This window comes from Chrysoperla carnea, chromosome 1 (genome assembly GCF_905475395.1).
Source record: "Chrysoperla carnea chromosome 1, inChrCarn1.1, whole genome shotgun sequence".
Classification (NCBI taxonomy): Eukaryota; Metazoa; Arthropoda; class Insecta; order Neuroptera; family Chrysopidae; genus Chrysoperla; species Chrysoperla carnea.
Window position 1 is genome coordinate 8,454,466 of NC_058337.1, and position 18,044 is coordinate 8,472,509.

An 18,044-nucleotide genomic window follows, 5' to 3' on the forward strand; every position below is an offset into this window, starting at 1 on the left:
GAAAAATAATGATTCCAAATTTTTGGCTACCCTACCTATTATTTAGAAGTTTAAAATATGCCTACATACTTTTCAGAATAAGCAAAATTTTTTATAAAGAATGACTTTTTTTCTTAAAATGCAAAATAAGAAAGTTTGCAAGTATAGTTACCTCTATGCGTGGACACACTGTACATGTATTCAATGATACCTAACATAGTACCTACGCTGATTTTCAATTTTTTCTTTTTAACAATATGGTCTCTGGTTTCTGCCATATTATATTTTCATAACACTCGCAAGATTTTAAGACAAATCGATTGACGTAAGAATCATCAAAATCGTTATCTCTAAAGTGTCATAAAGGAACAAACATACATAAAATACGTACATGCATAGACTGATAAATACATTATCATTTTTTTGCGTTGCGCAGTTGGGTAAAAAGGCCGAGTACTGATGAGTATCTGTTTTTTATCATCTAAGGCAAAAATTATTAGTTTGAGCCTCTTTAAGGATGTATGAGCATCACAACAATGTTTGATTTAAAGGCTCAAAATTTGTTTGTAGGTAGTCTTTTACTCAAAGAATATGTGGTTAAAATTTCAGCTTAGGTACCCGTGCAAATTTTTAAGAAAAAAGTCATTAAAAATCGATATAAAATACATTGGCTCTTATGGAGGAATCTCGAAAAACGACATATTTTGGAAGTTTTTGATAATTTTCATTTGGAATGAATGAAAACAAATTTAAAAAAAACTTTTTAATAGAAAGTAAACATATTAGCAATGAATTAGAAAAGAAAAAAACTAAGTGTCACCGTCCATATAAGGGATGTAAGAGGAGGGTAGATTAAGGGTTGAAATTATTTTTATCTTATTTTCAACTTTGATGATGAATTTTGTTATAACTTCATGAATGTAGATGAAAAATAAGAATAAAATTTTTCGATATGTGTCTTCGTTTTCGAAATATCGAAAGCTAAATAATTAAACAAAATTTTCAATTTTCGATATTTTGAAAATTAAGCCAGATATCGAAAAATTTTATTCTTACTTTTCGTCTTATATCGTCAAGTAATAATATAAATTTATCATCAAAATTGAAAATATCTATTTTTAAATTTGTGCCCCCACTACCATGCTCATACATCCTTAAGTAAAATTTTTTGAATAGAATCAAGGGGATTAGTTATTAGTAACATTTTGTGTACTAAAAAACCCAAAATTTCTTTGGTCCTTGTTACCCAATAGGTTGTCGATCTCTGTTGTATGGTACATTGGTTTTACAAGATTTTTGAGTGAGTATTTTAAGGTCACTGTTGTATGCACTTCTTCAACCAACAGTTCAATAAACGAATCAATGAATATAAGTTGTAAAACCACTCTCACTTTATATTCACTTATTACTTATGATTTAAAGTCATATTTTTTTTGAAAATATAGACTTATGTACTCTATCGAAGGTCAACGGGACAAAAATATTATTTTTACCCGACTGAGCAACGCAAAGGAATGGGAATGTGTTTATCAGTCTATATATGTGTGTTACTTATGACACACTAGAGATCAAACGCGTGGATCGATTTGTCTTAACCTAGCGAGTGCAACTGAAGATATGGCAGTAATAAAAATTCAATATGATGATCACCAGACGCTATATTGTGAAAATGTGTGTTCCTATGTGGCACAGTAGAAACCAAACGCCGATTTTAATGATTATGACGTCGCGTCAATCGATTTGTCTTTGTCTAAATGTGATCTTAATAAAGTAGGTCAGGTGCTCGGAAAATTTCTTAAAAATTTTTTATTTTAGAATCATACTTGTTTTATGGGTACTACAAAAATTATACAGATTATGCCACTCAGGGCCGAATTTATATTTAATTTTTCACTTAATTTGAATTGAAATTTTTGTCTAACTTGTCAGATTAGTAAAAACGAAATTGCGATATTTGAAGAACTCGAGCGCGTCAGATTAAGATATGGTGGGTTAGTTGCATGCTAAAAAATGTACATTCCAATAATCTGACGATTTAAGCGAGACGCAAAGAAATGGGAGGCCTGCAAAGTTTTTTACCCGTAGTAACTCGAGCGCGATCAATTTTTTTTCATATTATTGAAATTTACATTTTTCATCATGTAATTAACCCACCATAATATTAATCTAACGCTCTCGAGTTAATTCAACTATCGCAATTTTGTTTTTAATAATTTGACCGTTTGACCTACGCGGGTCCCCTCATATTTAGGGCTAATATTTGGTGGAGGTACTAAGGAAGGATCAAGGAACCTTCCATATCTTAATCTGACTCGCTCGAGTTACTACACAAATCCCCTCTTGGGCTCCCCTACCATAAAAAGAAAAGTACAAAACTATATTTTCATGATTACTCCGTCAATTTTCATTCAAATGGAAACTTTTCCCATTTTAATGATTTTTTACAGCACTTTAAAAAGTGTACCATCTACTTTCTTCAAAAAATTTCAAATTTTTCAGTTATTTGACGTTAAATACTACGAATTTCAATCGCCAACAACTCGAAAAGTATTGGATTTTCGAAATATACTTAAATGACTTTTTTTGCTTAGCATCCTTAGTATGTTTAGCATCCTTCTATCGATTCCCGTTATCATTTTTTACATTAACTTTTCCACCAAATATACAGTGATTTAGTTTCGGTTTAAAAAAATGAACTTCCACAAAGTAAAGCTCGAACTAATTAATTTATATAAAAGTACACAAAAATTTTAAATAAATGTAAAAAGTTTAGTTTCATAGTAAAAATATGGACTATTATTGTTTACGCAAAAATCTACATTGCCATAAATATTATATAGTAATAGTTTGCACTAATTACACATGTCAGCATGAACTTTAGTCAATATTAGATTATTACAAGGTCCTTCAATTTATTATTAAAAATTTTATATCACAAAAAATTTATTCACTAAATATTTTTGTCATGCTTACTGTTAAATATCATTTGGCTAATTATGATAATTTATTTATTAATACTTTATCATACCTGATTTAGTCTAGGAAATAGCGCGTGAATTTATACGTTGAAAGACCGTGACCCATTTGCAAGTCATTAATCGAAAATACTATTATGCGTACCTAGGAAAAATTTAGTGCTTGGTGGTCGGACGAAAACTGGCGATATTTGTAAATGACAATTAGTCGCTATCTATGTCTATTGGAAAAATAACTTTGCTATGTGACCACCGGAAGATTAAAACAGAACCTCGAGGTGCTTAAAATAGATGTGAGCAAATGTAGAATACAAAAATTCGTAGCGCAGGAGCTGCATTAGCTAAGTGAATTCCCTCAGAGATTGAAAAAAAAATAACACATTTTTGTTAAAATCGAATATTGAATTTTTTATTTTTCAAAAATTTTTATAGCAAAAACTAAGCGCTTCAAGAAAAATTCACAATTATACTTTTTTTCTTAAAACTAATCAAAAAATATTTTTTATTTTGACAAAATTCAAAATTTTGTAATTTGCGCATCCCCCCACCAGTTGTATATAGGTCGATTTTGTTTTCATTAACTTGACCGTACAAATACCAAAACCCTTATTGATACCAAATTTTACTTTTATTGCGACCGCTAGAGAGTTTACAGACATATAAACGTATAGATAGACATATGTAAATATGTATAAATTTTAACGATGGTCATTTTTGACATCTATTAAGTAGGATCGATGAACATTTGAAGAAATTTTTTCAAAATTCCATCATCACTAAGCAATAGCTCCATTTCCTTCAGCAATTCGCTAATAAATGGATAAGTAATTGGGTAAAAAACTCTTAAAATGTATGAAATGTAGGAAAAACTGGGTAAAATTTTATTTTATACAAAATTTCCTCAGGGATTCGGGAAAAATAGTTTTGCTTCGATCAACCATCGTCTTCATTCGTTTATTTAACAATTTATATAATACAGTAACCTTATCGTTTGAAAGTATGGGGTAGTGTGGGAAAGTATGGGGAAGATTTGTATTGCAACTTTCCAATATTATGTTAATTAGGACAACATCATAAACAAGTCTGCTAAAAATCAGAACTACCGAATTTGACGTTAGCTCTGATGTATAAGCTTTCGTCGATAAATTTTGAAAAGCTTTATCTCGGAAAGTGTTGTGTTTACAGAGTCCATTTTCGGCGCATATTGTAGCAAATTTAGTCTACTTTAAAAAAGTTCTGTTTTATCAAAAAACTACTCCTTTAGGGTTATAATCACTAAATTCCGAAATTTTCCCGGATTTTTCGATTTTTTCCGAGAACTACCGGATTTGATGCATACTGTAATGTATAAAGTTACAGTAATAATAAAAAAAAGTGGACATTTTTATTCAGATTATAGCTTATATCTCCGCTTCTAGAGTCCATGGAGTACTCAAATAAAGGTCAGGGTGATGACACGGCAGTATTAAGTTATTTCCAGCATGAAAGCACTTGTCGACAGATTTTTTTTCACAGGCTCAGAATAATGTAAGCTGTGGGAAAGTGCCAGAATTTTTGGTCGTTTAGATAGCGAGACAAACAGCTGCAAAGTTCGTTATTTCGAGGGTCAAAGCATGTAAAACTCACACTGTCCTCCCAGCTACTTTTTACGATATTACGAAGCATCCCACGGTTCAAAATGCAACTAAAATTTGCATAAAAACTCAATTTATATGAAGCACGACAAATGCAAAGGTTGGTTTATTGTATGATTGAGAAAAATAGATTGAAAATTTAAGACAACATAACATAATGGAACGATTTCATTGATCCGTATTACCATATATACTGTTGGACCGGTAATCAACACAGCGTAAAACAAAGAGGGTAAGAGCCAAGGCCTTGTAAAATTAATAAACAAAAATTTAAAAACATAGACATAGTGAAATACGTAATATGCGAATGGACATCTAGTCGTTAGAGATAGAACAAAAGTTTAAATATAAAAAATGTTTCTTATTCGTTGTGTGCGTAGTCATGGTAGGGACAATAAAATCGATGCCAGCGCTTCCAGTGAAAAAATTTGGCGTTAAAGGGGGCTGTTATTACTAATTTGCAGTTCTTTACATGTTAATGTTATAGAAATGTCAAATTAAAATTATTGTAAAACACGAATTAATTAAACTTAATGCATTAAAAATTGTGAAAATAAGAAATCAAATTGCACAAATATTATTTTTCAAATGTAAATTATCATAATTATTTATTTAAATTTGTGAGACAATAATATTAAATTTTCAATGTAAGTCTTAAATGCAATCCATACAATTATATATGCATCCATACAATTCTATAATTAAAGTAGTGTATCGTTACTATGGAAACGAAACTCACGCACGGAGCGAATAAATAAGGAATATATGAGGGTGTCTTCATCTTAAAACCGCACACTGTATGTATATGGTATAAAAATTGAAATGAATTATAGAAATTGATTAATATTTTTTTTCAAAATTCCAATTTAAACTTAATTTTTCCACAAGTAAATTTTCCGGTGAAATTATTGCAGTCATATATAATATATATTAATACGTACATGTAGTAATGTTAAACCATAATAAAAATTGCGGTTAATGGAAATATTTAAGTTTTTTTCTGAAAATGATGACGACTGAGTTAAACTACAAATTGTAAATTCGAATCCTGTAAAAATACTATAACCCGATCATCTTAGTCAAAAAAAAACTAGCCAACATCGTTATCTAACGGAATAAGCTGAATTTGTATCCCTTATAATTTTTCCTCGTACCTTAGTGCAGGGTCAATATTTATAAATATAAGGTATTAAATAATTATTTAAATAGTATTTAATCGATAATTAAATAAAAAAAATCGTATAATAGGCAGGGTCAAACGTGAATCTCAGTCTATTATGCGGTTTTTTCCTTAATTATTCATTAAATACTACTTAAATAAATATCTTATATTTATAAATATTGACCTAGCACTGAAGTACATTAAGCTGAGTCCTCCATCTTCTGTGCCCTCTATTTCACAAACGGTTTAACGTACAAAAAAAATTTCAGACAAAATTTGTAGAAAAATTTTATCCTTTACAATTTTTATAAAAAATCTTAATACGACTGAAGGCAAAAGATTCACAAAAAATTGATTTTTGCAACCTTTGACCTTGGCGTACGCGTTACCATGTGCGACTTTTGAGATAACATTTATACTATCAAAATAAAGGTTTGTACAAAAATTCAAGTTATTCCGTTAGATTACGAAGTGAAATAACAGATAACGTGTTTTATAAGTAGAATTTTTAAAATTGAAGTGGTCAAAACATTCCCAACCGTTAACAATTCATTCCTAAACAGTTATCTTCAATTCGTTTTTGCCTCAACGTATCCATATTCGCGTTCCATACATTTCTTTAACAAAATTTTTTTAAATACACTCCTACGTATTTCCGAAGTGATTTTTTTAACCATTTCCCTTATTATGTGTTCTAAATGGTCTACATTTCAAAACGACCATTAACATTTTTCAATGTGTGGTCAGCCTGTACATTCTATGACAAAAGTGATTAGCTGACTGTTAATATTTTCAAAAGCTGAGATTTTTACAAAGAATCAGGGTTCGAAAATATCCGATATTTATTATAAATATCAAAATATCGGATATTTTTGATATATATCCGATATATATCAAAAGTTTGATATTTAAAAAAAAACTAAAATGTTTTAAAGGTTTTATTTACTTAGGCACTTCAAATCAGACAAAGGAAACCAAAACATAAAATATTCTTCTAGATCAGGCAAAAGCAATTAAAAATAATAAAATTTTTATAAATAAAAATCAACTCTAAAACAAAAAACAATTTTAGAAATTGTTATCAGTCAATGGTCATACCTACACTTAGGCAACAAAACAATAAACATTACAAATAATAACTCTAGAGTATAATCAGTCTTTTAATTATCAAATCAGTCATCAGTCATTCGTAATAAACTGTTAATTATCAAATAAAAAATAAAAAAAATGTCGTTTCATAATTGTGCTTGGTTTGACTGCAAGGAAGATAAAGCTAGATCATCTTCCGATTCTGAATCTTACTTAAACTTACTCTTTAGTAACGCACTTTTTCTGACACGACACGATTTGAGCTTAGTATTTAGTAGGTTTTAACTCTACTCCAATGCCATCATAATTTGGGAAGTAGAAATACGGTAACAAACGCCAAAAATTACTAAATAATATTAAATTTTTTTAAATCATTTTTGTATTGATATATATCATAAAAATTCACGTGATATATATCGGATATATATCCTCGAACCCTGCAAAGAATAACTTCTTTTTGTAAACCTTATACATAATAAAAATATGAATGATATATGAAGCCAACTTTAAGTAGACACGCTGTATATGAAATATATCAAGATACACTAAGTCAATGTACACCTTAGTCCCAAGTTTGTAACGCATAAAAAAATTTATGATACGAACATAATTTTGGTGTTCATAAAAACACTTAATTAGTCATAAAATCTCTTATTTCCGTTTGTCTCTCCGCCCGTCCGTCATTAGAATAATTCAAAAAAGCAAAGAGATATCAAGTTGAAATTATTATAACGTGCTCAGGATGTAAAAAGTGAGGTTGAGTTCGTAAATAAACAACATAACTCAAGGTTTTGGGTCCGTAGAACATATCTCGTAAATCGTTATAGATAGAACAAATGTTTAAATATAATTGTTCCTTATAAAAAAATAAACCACTTTTGTTTGAAACATTTTTTCGTAAATATCACTGTTTACTCGTGAGGGCGCAAATTCGGTTAAGAACATTATACAGAATGTTCGATTTACATCTATAAATATCACGAGTATGACAGAATACATGCGTTAAGCAATGCATCAAAGTGAGTGGTAAAATATACATGTGTTGAAGCTTCGATATGCGTTGAGATAGTTGTAAGACGCTTGGAGAGTGGGAGTTTCTTAGTTGAATAGATGAACTTCTACAGATAAGCTACGATACAAGTCACTTTTACAGTTTCATATAACACCTATTATACCTCTTACTTAGATGCATTGCTTAACGGATGTACTCTGTCTGTACTCGTGATATTTATATGCCTAGATGTAAATCGAACATTCTGTATATGATGTATACATGTATTGTATTGTATCAAGTATACATGTTTTGTATATATATGCACGTCTTTGATTATAGCATATAATATACCCACTGAGGAAGTGAGAAGAAAGATACACTTATGACTTTGTGTGTAAGAGTGACTATCTTTCAACACTTCTAACACTGTTTATACATGGTATTTCAACAATTAACTATGTCAATTATTTTTTCTCCTGTTGTGGATATAAAAAGTAAAACAAATTCGCTTCTTTTTGGAGCATTTAAACGCATCTTGTTTAGATGTTGAATCGCTGGAGAACTTTCACTAAATATGTCCAACATTCTAATTATAAATGATACTAATGATATTTGTGCTATTATTAGCATCTAAACTTTTCATGGTGTATTTATTTTTTTCAAGGCTACGTTTTTATTTTATTATACTGACTTGATAACCTCTCTTTGACATAAGGATCTTTCTTCAATTAAAATGTGTATTTCTTTCATTCTTAGTAATATTTTCTTTAACAAGTGAAAACAAACAATTGACTGAGTTAATTGTTGAAATACCATGCATTGTCAGTGTTGATTTCTTTATCACATTACACATACAAACATGTGACACATACATAACTGATAATCAAGTATGTACATATAATAAAATTTCCGCCTAATTGGCGCCCTCACGGGTAAACAGTGATGTTTGCGAAAATATGTTTCAAACAAAAGTTGTTTAGTATTTGATAAGGAACATTTTTTACATTTAAACTTTTGTTCTATCTCTAACGGTTTACAAAATGGGTCATACGGACCCAAGACCCAATTGACCTATGATGCTCATTTACGAACTCGACCTCACTTTTTACGTCCTGAGTACGCTGTAAAAATTTCAGTTCGATATCTTTTTTCGTTTTTGAGTTATCGTGTCCACAGACGGACGAACGGACGGACGGACAACCGGACATGGACTAATTATTTGATTTTATGAACACCTATGACAAAATTTTTTTCCTAGCATCATTATTTTTAAGCGTTACAAACTTGGGACTAAACTTAATATACTATGTATATTTCATATATATACATGGTATAAAAATTGAGATGGAATAGTTGATTGTACTCGTGCGTCGATTCGTACTAGACAATACCAAATTTTGGTAAAATTAAACATATAATATCTTGTAAAAATGACATGATTATTCACTTGACAGACAAAACCGGTTTAACAATTATTATAACTACATTTACTATACTTTTTTAATGTAAATTCATTCTAATTTTCCATGATATATTTACAGTGGCCTTCATAGATTTTATAAAAATTTCAAATCAAATAAAGTATTTAAAAAAAAAAAACCAAGTTTTTATTTATATTATAAAAGTCCACTTGAAACTCTACGTCATAAAAATGTTTATTATAATAATTAAACACAAAAAAGAAAAAAATTATTAATAAAGAAGTTAACACAAATTAAAACTTTTCCAAATTAGAAAAAAAATCTAATTAATTTTCATTATTTCTTTTCTTAAATCAACGCTCTGAATTGATATATTACGTACAGGAGTGGGGATGAAACAATTGACAACCGTTAAATTATAAAGAACACGAAATTGGATAAAAGAGTTTCTGGTTGGTCAAACTATTTAATTTTAATATACAAATACTTATTAAAATTCTCTCTATTCACATAAATTCTTAATAACCCGATCATCTCAGTCAAATTAACTTCGGAATGTAACGGAATAAGCTGATTTTTTTGTATAAACCTTTATTTTGATAGTAAAAATGTTGTCTCAAAAGTCACATATGTTCACGCGTGCGCGTTCTTAGATATGCATGGTCTAAGGTCGCGAAAATCAATTTTTTGTGAATATCTCGTTTTTTTCCTTCAATCTTATAAACATTTTTTATAAAAGTTGTAGAAGATAAAATTTTCTACAAATTTTGCCTGAAAGTTTTTTTTTGTACGCTGAATCGTTTGTGAAATAGAGGGCGCAGAAGATGGAGCACTCAGCTTAACGTACTTCAGTGCTGGGTGCTGAGTCAATGTTTATAAATATAAGATAATTATTTAAGTAGTATTTAATGTATAATTAAGAAAAAACCGCATAATAGCCTGGAATTCACGGTTGACCCTGTCTATTATACGGTTTTTTTTACTTAATTATCGATTAAATACTATTTAAATAATTATTTAATACCTTATATTTATAAATATAGACCCTGCACTAAGGTACGTATAACTGAGATACTATTTGAAAGTTTTTTTATACGTTGGGCCGTTTTTGAAATAGAAGATGGAGCGCTAATTAAGTGAAAAAATAGACATAATCAATCGTGAATCTCAGTTTATTATGCGGTTTTCGCTATAATATGGGGATGAAACTATAGGGTATTTTAATATATTTGAAAAAGTACTTCAAAATGTTGATTTTCTAAATAAAAAGCTACAAGAAATATATTTCGGCAAAATAAACACGCTTTCTTGCCATAAAATTAAATTAAATTTTAAAACATTTTTATCCTCGGAAAAACGCTGTCAGTCATTTTGGTGACGTAATATTGATAAAAACAACAAATTAATAATTACTAGATATTATTTTTGCCTATATGATGTCACATCATGGCGGTTCGTGTTTTAGGTCACGTGATGTACAGATTAAAAATTACGCTTTTTAATTTTTATCGAAAGTATCCTATTGATAACCGTCAAATTAAAAATAAAAAGAACACGAAATTGGATAAAAGAGTATTTTGGTTGGACAAACTACTTAATTTTAATAAACAAATATTTATTAAAATTCTCTCTATTCACATAAATTCTGAATATTGTTGATGCATTTAAGTATACTTCTTAAATAAAAGAGAAAGTTATCATGTTCTTTCTACAAATATTACACTTCTTTTTTTATAAGAATGTTTAAAGAAAGTAAAGTATACATAATGTAATCGAATGAAAGAATATTCTATTCTATTCAATAAAAAAAACATGAATTTGCTTAAAAATAAAAAACAATAGGAAAAAAAAATTTATATACGTATTTACACTTTTGACCTGAACAAAAAAGAATTAAAGGAAAAATTGAATATAATAAAATTGATTATAAACTTACTTTAAATCTCTAGGTAATGTCATAAACGCAACATAAAACCATCTATAAGCTCCACTCGATAGTAAATATGTAAAACCAGCAACAGATATCAATAATGCAGCTACAATTGGTCCAAAAAATAACCATACTAATGCAACTAACGCAATTAAAACACTTGAAAATAACATAATTAACAATGATGCACGCACTAAGGCACGTTGATATTTAATCGATGTACTATTACTTGATGTTTTTGTTGAATTTAATGTATCTGTTAATACTGTTTCTTTTTGTTGTTGTTGAAGTTGAACGATTGTAGCGGGTAAATTATTGTTATTGTTACTATTACTACTATTTGTTAAGTCTTCATCGACCTCAACTACAATGCTGTTATTGGTGTTTTTATGATTTGTTGTAGTATCCACCACACTTAAGTTCTGTTCTAAAGGTGTTTCTCCTTCCACTTTATTGTCTTCGTTGTTGTCGTGTGGTATTTGTATAATTGCGTTATTAATATTATTGTGTTCGTCTTCAATAACTGAAAAATTTAAAAAGTCACTTTGTTATTCAAAGATTATTTTATTCAAATATCAATATTTTATATTATTTGAATTTTTTTGAAAAACTTATTCGAGTTTTAATTGTTATCAAGTAGAACAATATTTTGGGGGGGGGGGTGTATAGGGAAAGTGTCAAATTTTTCGTGTGATAAGAGCAATATATACTTATATGGAATTTGTATCTATTTTGATAACAAGTACTCTTAAAGTATTCATGAATGAATGTTTTAGTCAATGAATTATAAGCGGGAAGTCCGTGACAGTAAAACTGCTCTTACACGGATTTCGAAATTTCACATACGAATCAATGCGTTACTCAGTGGCGGATTTAGACTTGCTGCCGCCCTAGGCCCCGTTCGATGCGCCGCCTTTTTTGATGGAATGAATTTCATTAATTTTGATCCAGTTTATTTTTTAAAGTAACTTAATTTATTGAAATATAATTTTTTAAATATTACTGATAAACAAGACAGATAAATATATATATGTATATACTTTAGACAGATAAATAATTCATATTTCTTTTAATATTAATCAATTTGAAAATTTCTTTTTCCTGGCTTTGGTCCGTGCAAAAACGTCAATTATGTCGTCGTAATTAATTTCTTGGACTAGTTGGGCTTCAATAGGCAGTAATGCAAGTGCATTAAGTCTATCTTGGCCCATGCTTGCGCGTAAATAGGTTTTTACCCTTTTAAGAGTAGAAAAAGATCTTTCTCCTGAACAATTTGTAGCCGGAATACTCAAAAAAATACGGAGAGCAATGTCCACATTCGGATAAACATCTCGAAGATTCCGTGAATGCAATACATTGCATATTTTTTGTGCAGAGCGTACATCTTCCATATTTGCCAAGGTATCTTTGAGTTGACAATGTAAATAAATGCATTCATTGCCTAACGTCTCTTCCAAATCATCAGAATACTTACTGATTAGTTTTTTGGCAAGATTTTTTAATTCATTCGTGTCTATTTCAGATAAATTATCAAAAAAATTTATGTTTATAAACAAAAAATGTTCTGGTACTAAATGAAAATTACAACGATATTCAATACCTCTGAATAAAAGAAAATATTGAGACAAAGAAAAAAGTATTAAAAAGTATTAGATTGACTAGAAAACCAATACTTTTCAATACTTTTTTCTTTGTCTCCATACTTCTTTTTTTTTATCAGGGACATACAAATCTTCGGTATTTTTATTTCACATTAAAAACAAATTGAGAAGTCATTTGGATTAAATAATTTTAAAATGCTTCATACACGTGAGATTAATCTCACTAAAGGAACAGAAAGTAAAGAACATTACTCGATAAAGAATATCATTGATCGATTAAAAAATTAACATCTTACCCACACAGATTTAGAAGTAGATTAATGAATTGGATTATAATATTTTCTATCGAAAATTTTTTACAAAAACTATTCTGAACCAATTTTTATAATTGATTGTCTTTACTTTTTTGTGACTCTAAAATTTTGGCATTTCATAAATTTTGCCGCCCTTCAAATTCTGCCGCCCTAGGCCCTAAATCCATCACTGGCGTTACTTAACGATAGGTACAATACGGACTAGTTGTGCCAGGGTTTATCCCGGAAGAAATAAATTTTTATATTTTTAATGATTACAAGTATTTTGCACTTTGATGGAATTAATTTGTAAGAGACAGTTTTATTTCAAATTTTTATCTATTTTCAGGAAAATTTCGTGTGATAGCTCTTATCGTGGCAGAAAGGTCTGTCATATCGATTTTTAATATATAAAGCCAATAAAATTTTACCCTTATCGGGGAAATACTTTTTTTTTATAAATTTTTTGTTTTGAGTTCTACTTTGGAAATATCTCGGTGTGACAGCTCAAAACTTGACCAAAATATCATATCTGTCACACCAGTAAAAAATAAAAAAGTTCCTGGCAAAAAATATTTCTGCCAGGATAAACCCTGGCGCACCTTGTCCATATTGTACATACCGTTACATAGCATTGATTATATTATTTATATTCATATGCGAAATTTCGAAATTCGTGTAAGTGCAGTTTTACTGTCTCGGGCTTCAGGGCTATTATTGTAACTGTATTTAATATTTATTATATAAAATTTTTCAATCTACGATTTTTACAGGTGTATGTTTCCCTACACTATTGTCTAGTTCTACCATGTATAATTCAAATACATGCTTTGTAGTCAAATAATGTGTTATATTTAGCTTTAAACAATACCACGCAACTACAAAAATATATAATATATTGTGTGCAAGTGATGCTTATAAATTTGATAATATAGATATCGCTATTCAATCATCAATACTCTAACTATAGTCGTCTCTGTACATCAAATGATGGATCTTCGAAATTTAATAATTAAATTAAAATTTTGTTTTTATATCATCGACAAAGTTATATTTTTATGGTATTATTATAAACTATAAGATTGTCTAAATATTTTAGATAGTTTTTTATCACACTCTCGAAAATATATAGGATAACCTATATGATTCATCATTTTTCAGCCAACTTTGAACGATAAAATAATAATAAAAAGCCCGATGATCTAGGAATTTTTTGTGATTTTTGGAAACTTTGTTAATAAAAAAATGTGTTAATAAAGCTTTATTGAAATTTCTAGCATTATTCAAGGCATATCTCCTTAAAAATATATTTTGGCTATTTTTCTTTACTTATAAGACGGTATAATAAACAAACGATTACGTAATCAACACTATCTTTACATGGTATTTCAACAATTAACTCAGTCAATTGTTTGTTTCCACTTGTTTTTAATTAAGTTTTTTAAATAGAATTTCTTGTCATACAATTTTATTTCGAGTATCGTTGTATTTATTTCAATAACTATGTCTCAACTCGAAGTCAACAAAATTCATTCATTATATATTTATATGCTTCTAGTAGATTTTCTAGACAATATTCCGAATCGAACAAACTATCACACGTATTTTTACGACCAGAATTTCTATACCAATTTGAACTTCGATTATTATTGCTGTTTATTAATTATTTATCGGTTAATCGGTTTATAATATCGATAATCCCGCTGAGTAGATATAAGACTAATATAATATGTAGGTATTGTAATCAATAATAATGTTATCTTTTTACAAATTTACAAAAGCAGAATAAAGTCATGAACTTAAAAAATGACTTTAATATTTCAGACTACAGAGAAAATTTTTCTGCCTTAAATTACAAGAATAGACGGGGGAAGTGCCTCCATTTTAAGGAAACCCGATTAGACGTTTTCCACAACCGTGCACTTCAAGACCAAAAATGGTAATAACCTTTATTGTAGATAACTAAATTACCTACCTTTTTTGTAAACTAATTTTTTTTTGTATCTCTAACCGTTTATGACTTATACAACTAAGACGATTTACTTATTGACTATTTGACCGATATGTCTTCTAATATTTGTTTAAACAAGAAAATGATAATAACTTATTTCTTAAAACATTTGCTTGAAACTTTTTTTTCTTAAATTAATATTTATGACGTTATAAAACGTTTAATATTCTATTACAGCTAAAGATAATTGAGAATTATTTCTTGCACTAATTCCCAGGAGTTATTTTTTTCTAAAAATAGGTTTATTATAACGTACTGAATGTAAATACACAAAATCCTTACAAATTTATAGAGCAAAAGTGCCGCCTATAACCCCACAACCGTGCACTTTAAGCCAAAATGGTAATAACCTTTTTTGTAGATAATTAAATTTCCTATCTTATTAGTCAATTTTTTTTTGTTATCCCAAAAAAACATTTCAAGGGGTGGCCCTGGTGGAAAAAATATTTGAAGAAAGAAGAAGAAATTCTGAAAAAGTCTTGGGAACTTTGAATTTCTCAACGTTTCGGACTAGTCTAATTCAGAGTTATTCGGAGTTCTTAATACTTTTTTAAAGTTTCTAAGACTTTTTCAGAGTTTCCTAAGACTTATTCTTTTTTCAAATATTTTTTCCACCAGGGAGGGGGTCGCTGCTTTTGCAGCAAGAAGAAGGCAAACTATTTATTGTTAAGTTTGTCACTAACGTTAACATTTACCATATATTTATTGAATTTTTATCATTACGCTATGGAAACTTCTATTTTAGGAATCTTGCACCCGGTGGTTGCAACATTAAACGTGTTATAACTTCATAAATACTAATTTTAGAAAAAAATGCTCAGGGTAGGTAAATGTTTTAGGAAATTTTTAGTTTTAAAAGTTAAGTTATTATCATTTTCTTGTTTAAACTAATATTAGAAGACATATGGTCAAATAGTCAATAAGTAAATCGTCATAGTTGTATAAGTCAGAACGGTTGTGATACAAAAAAAATTATTTTACAAAAAAGGTACGTAATTTAATTATCTAAAAGTTATTACCATTTGTGGTCTAAAGTGCACGGTTATGAAGATATAGCCTAAAACGGTTTTCCTTAAAATGGAGGCACTTCTCCCGCCTATTTTTGTAAGGATTTTGTGCGTTTACTGTCAGAACGTGATAGTGAACCTATTTAAATAATAAAATAACTCCTGTAATTTAGTGCATTATGGACAAGAGTAATGAGTTTCTATATTACCTGTAGTATTACTAAAAACTAAATAATTATGTACTATAGTTACCGATTAAACATTTCTATTTTACATAAAGTTTTAAGAAAATCACACAAATCATCTTCATACCATTTTTGATTGATATTTATGGCATATTCTATTATTTATTTAAATATTTCTTGCTGAAAATTTGAATTGTATCGAAAACTTTTTAATTTCGAAATGTCATTCAATTGTAGTGTCATTGTAATTTGTCCAATGGTTACTATGTAAGTCAGGTAGTACCGGAGCTGGCTTAGAAGAAATAGTTAATCCTTAGTCACCCTTTAAAGAGATCGTTCTTCTAACATATAGTTGGATAAAGAAATACATACAAGTGAAAACAAACAATTGACTGAGTTAATTGTTGAAATACCATGCATAGTCAGTGTTGATTTCTTTATCACATAACACATACAAACATGTGACACATACATAACTAATAAAGTATAGTACATATGTAAATGACTTTATAGGTTTCTGCATTACCGACCGACATTTAGTGTATAGTTTGTACACATATTATAAAATTTCCGCCTAATTGGCACCCTCACGGGTAAACAGTGATGTTTACGAAAAAATGTTTCAAACAAAAGTTGTTTAATTTTTGATAAGGAACATTTTTTACATTTAAACTTTTGTTCTATCTCTAACGGTTTATAAGATGGGTCCTACGGACCCAAGACCCAATTGACCTATGATGCTCATTTACGAACTTGGCCTCACTTTTTACGTTCTGAGTACGCTGTAAAAATTTCAGCTCGATATTTTTTTTCGTTTTTGAGTTATCGTGACCACAGACGGACGGACAACCGGAAATGGACTAATTAGGTGATTCTATGAACACCTATGACCAAATTTTTTTCCTAGCATCATTATTTTTAAGCGTTACAAACTTGGGACTAAACTTAATATGCTTTGTATATTCCATATATGCAAGGTATAAAAATAGCCATGCTTAGGGAATCCTCAATAACAGCTCCGATTTTGATGATTTTTTATTTTCAAAATGATTATTTTTGTATATTATTCAAAATCAGAAACATTTCAGAGAGGGGAAATAATCTGGAGGGGGAGTAGGCAATGCCGCGGCTGATATTATTATTTTCATTTTATACATGAATGATATTTTTAAAGAACTTCCTGAAAATTGCTTGGCTGCCTATGCTGATGATATAATAATTAAATTTTCGAGTAAAACCTGGTTTGAAGCTCAATCAAAAATGACTGAGCAACTTGATCAATAAGGAAATGGATGTGTAATAAATATTTAACTTTAAATGTAGATAAAACAAATTACATAGCTTTTGGTTTATATAAAGATAGCATACCAGATAATTTTGCGCTGAAGCACATTTTTCCTTTATAATATTAAAATTAAAAATCGTAATTTTTAAACTATTTATCACGTGACCTAAAACGCGGGTAAGCCCTGATGTGATGTCATATCGGTATGAACCATAGACCATCAGTTAGTTCAGTGTAGACAGCTGGGTAAAATATATCCATAAATAATAAATATTTATATTTATTATAATTAGTTGTCTATGAATATATCTGTCAAAGTTATCTGTGTTATTTCCTATAATGATACCGATATTACGTCACTAAATTGGATGCCCGCGTTTTTGATAGTTTAAAAAAGGTTTAAAATTTAATTTAAGTTTTTGGCAAAAAAGCGTGTGTATTTTTCCAATAAATTTTTTGTGACTTTTTATTGGCAAAA

At 29.0% G+C, this 18,044-nt stretch overlaps 1 protein-coding gene across 1 annotated transcript in view; it reads right to left on the reverse strand.

The window, feature by feature from the left end:
* LOC123290651 (long-chain fatty acid transport protein 4) overlaps window positions 1-18,044 on the reverse strand; it is a 29,172-nt gene that overhangs the window by 8,399 nt on the left and 2,729 nt on the right. Inside the window, exon 2 of the mRNA XM_044870910.1 lies at window positions 11,191-11,707. Within this exon, the coding sequence (XP_044726845.1) occupies window positions 11,191-11,707 (517 nt within the window). The remainder of the gene's footprint in view (window positions 1-11,190; window positions 11,708-18,044) is intronic.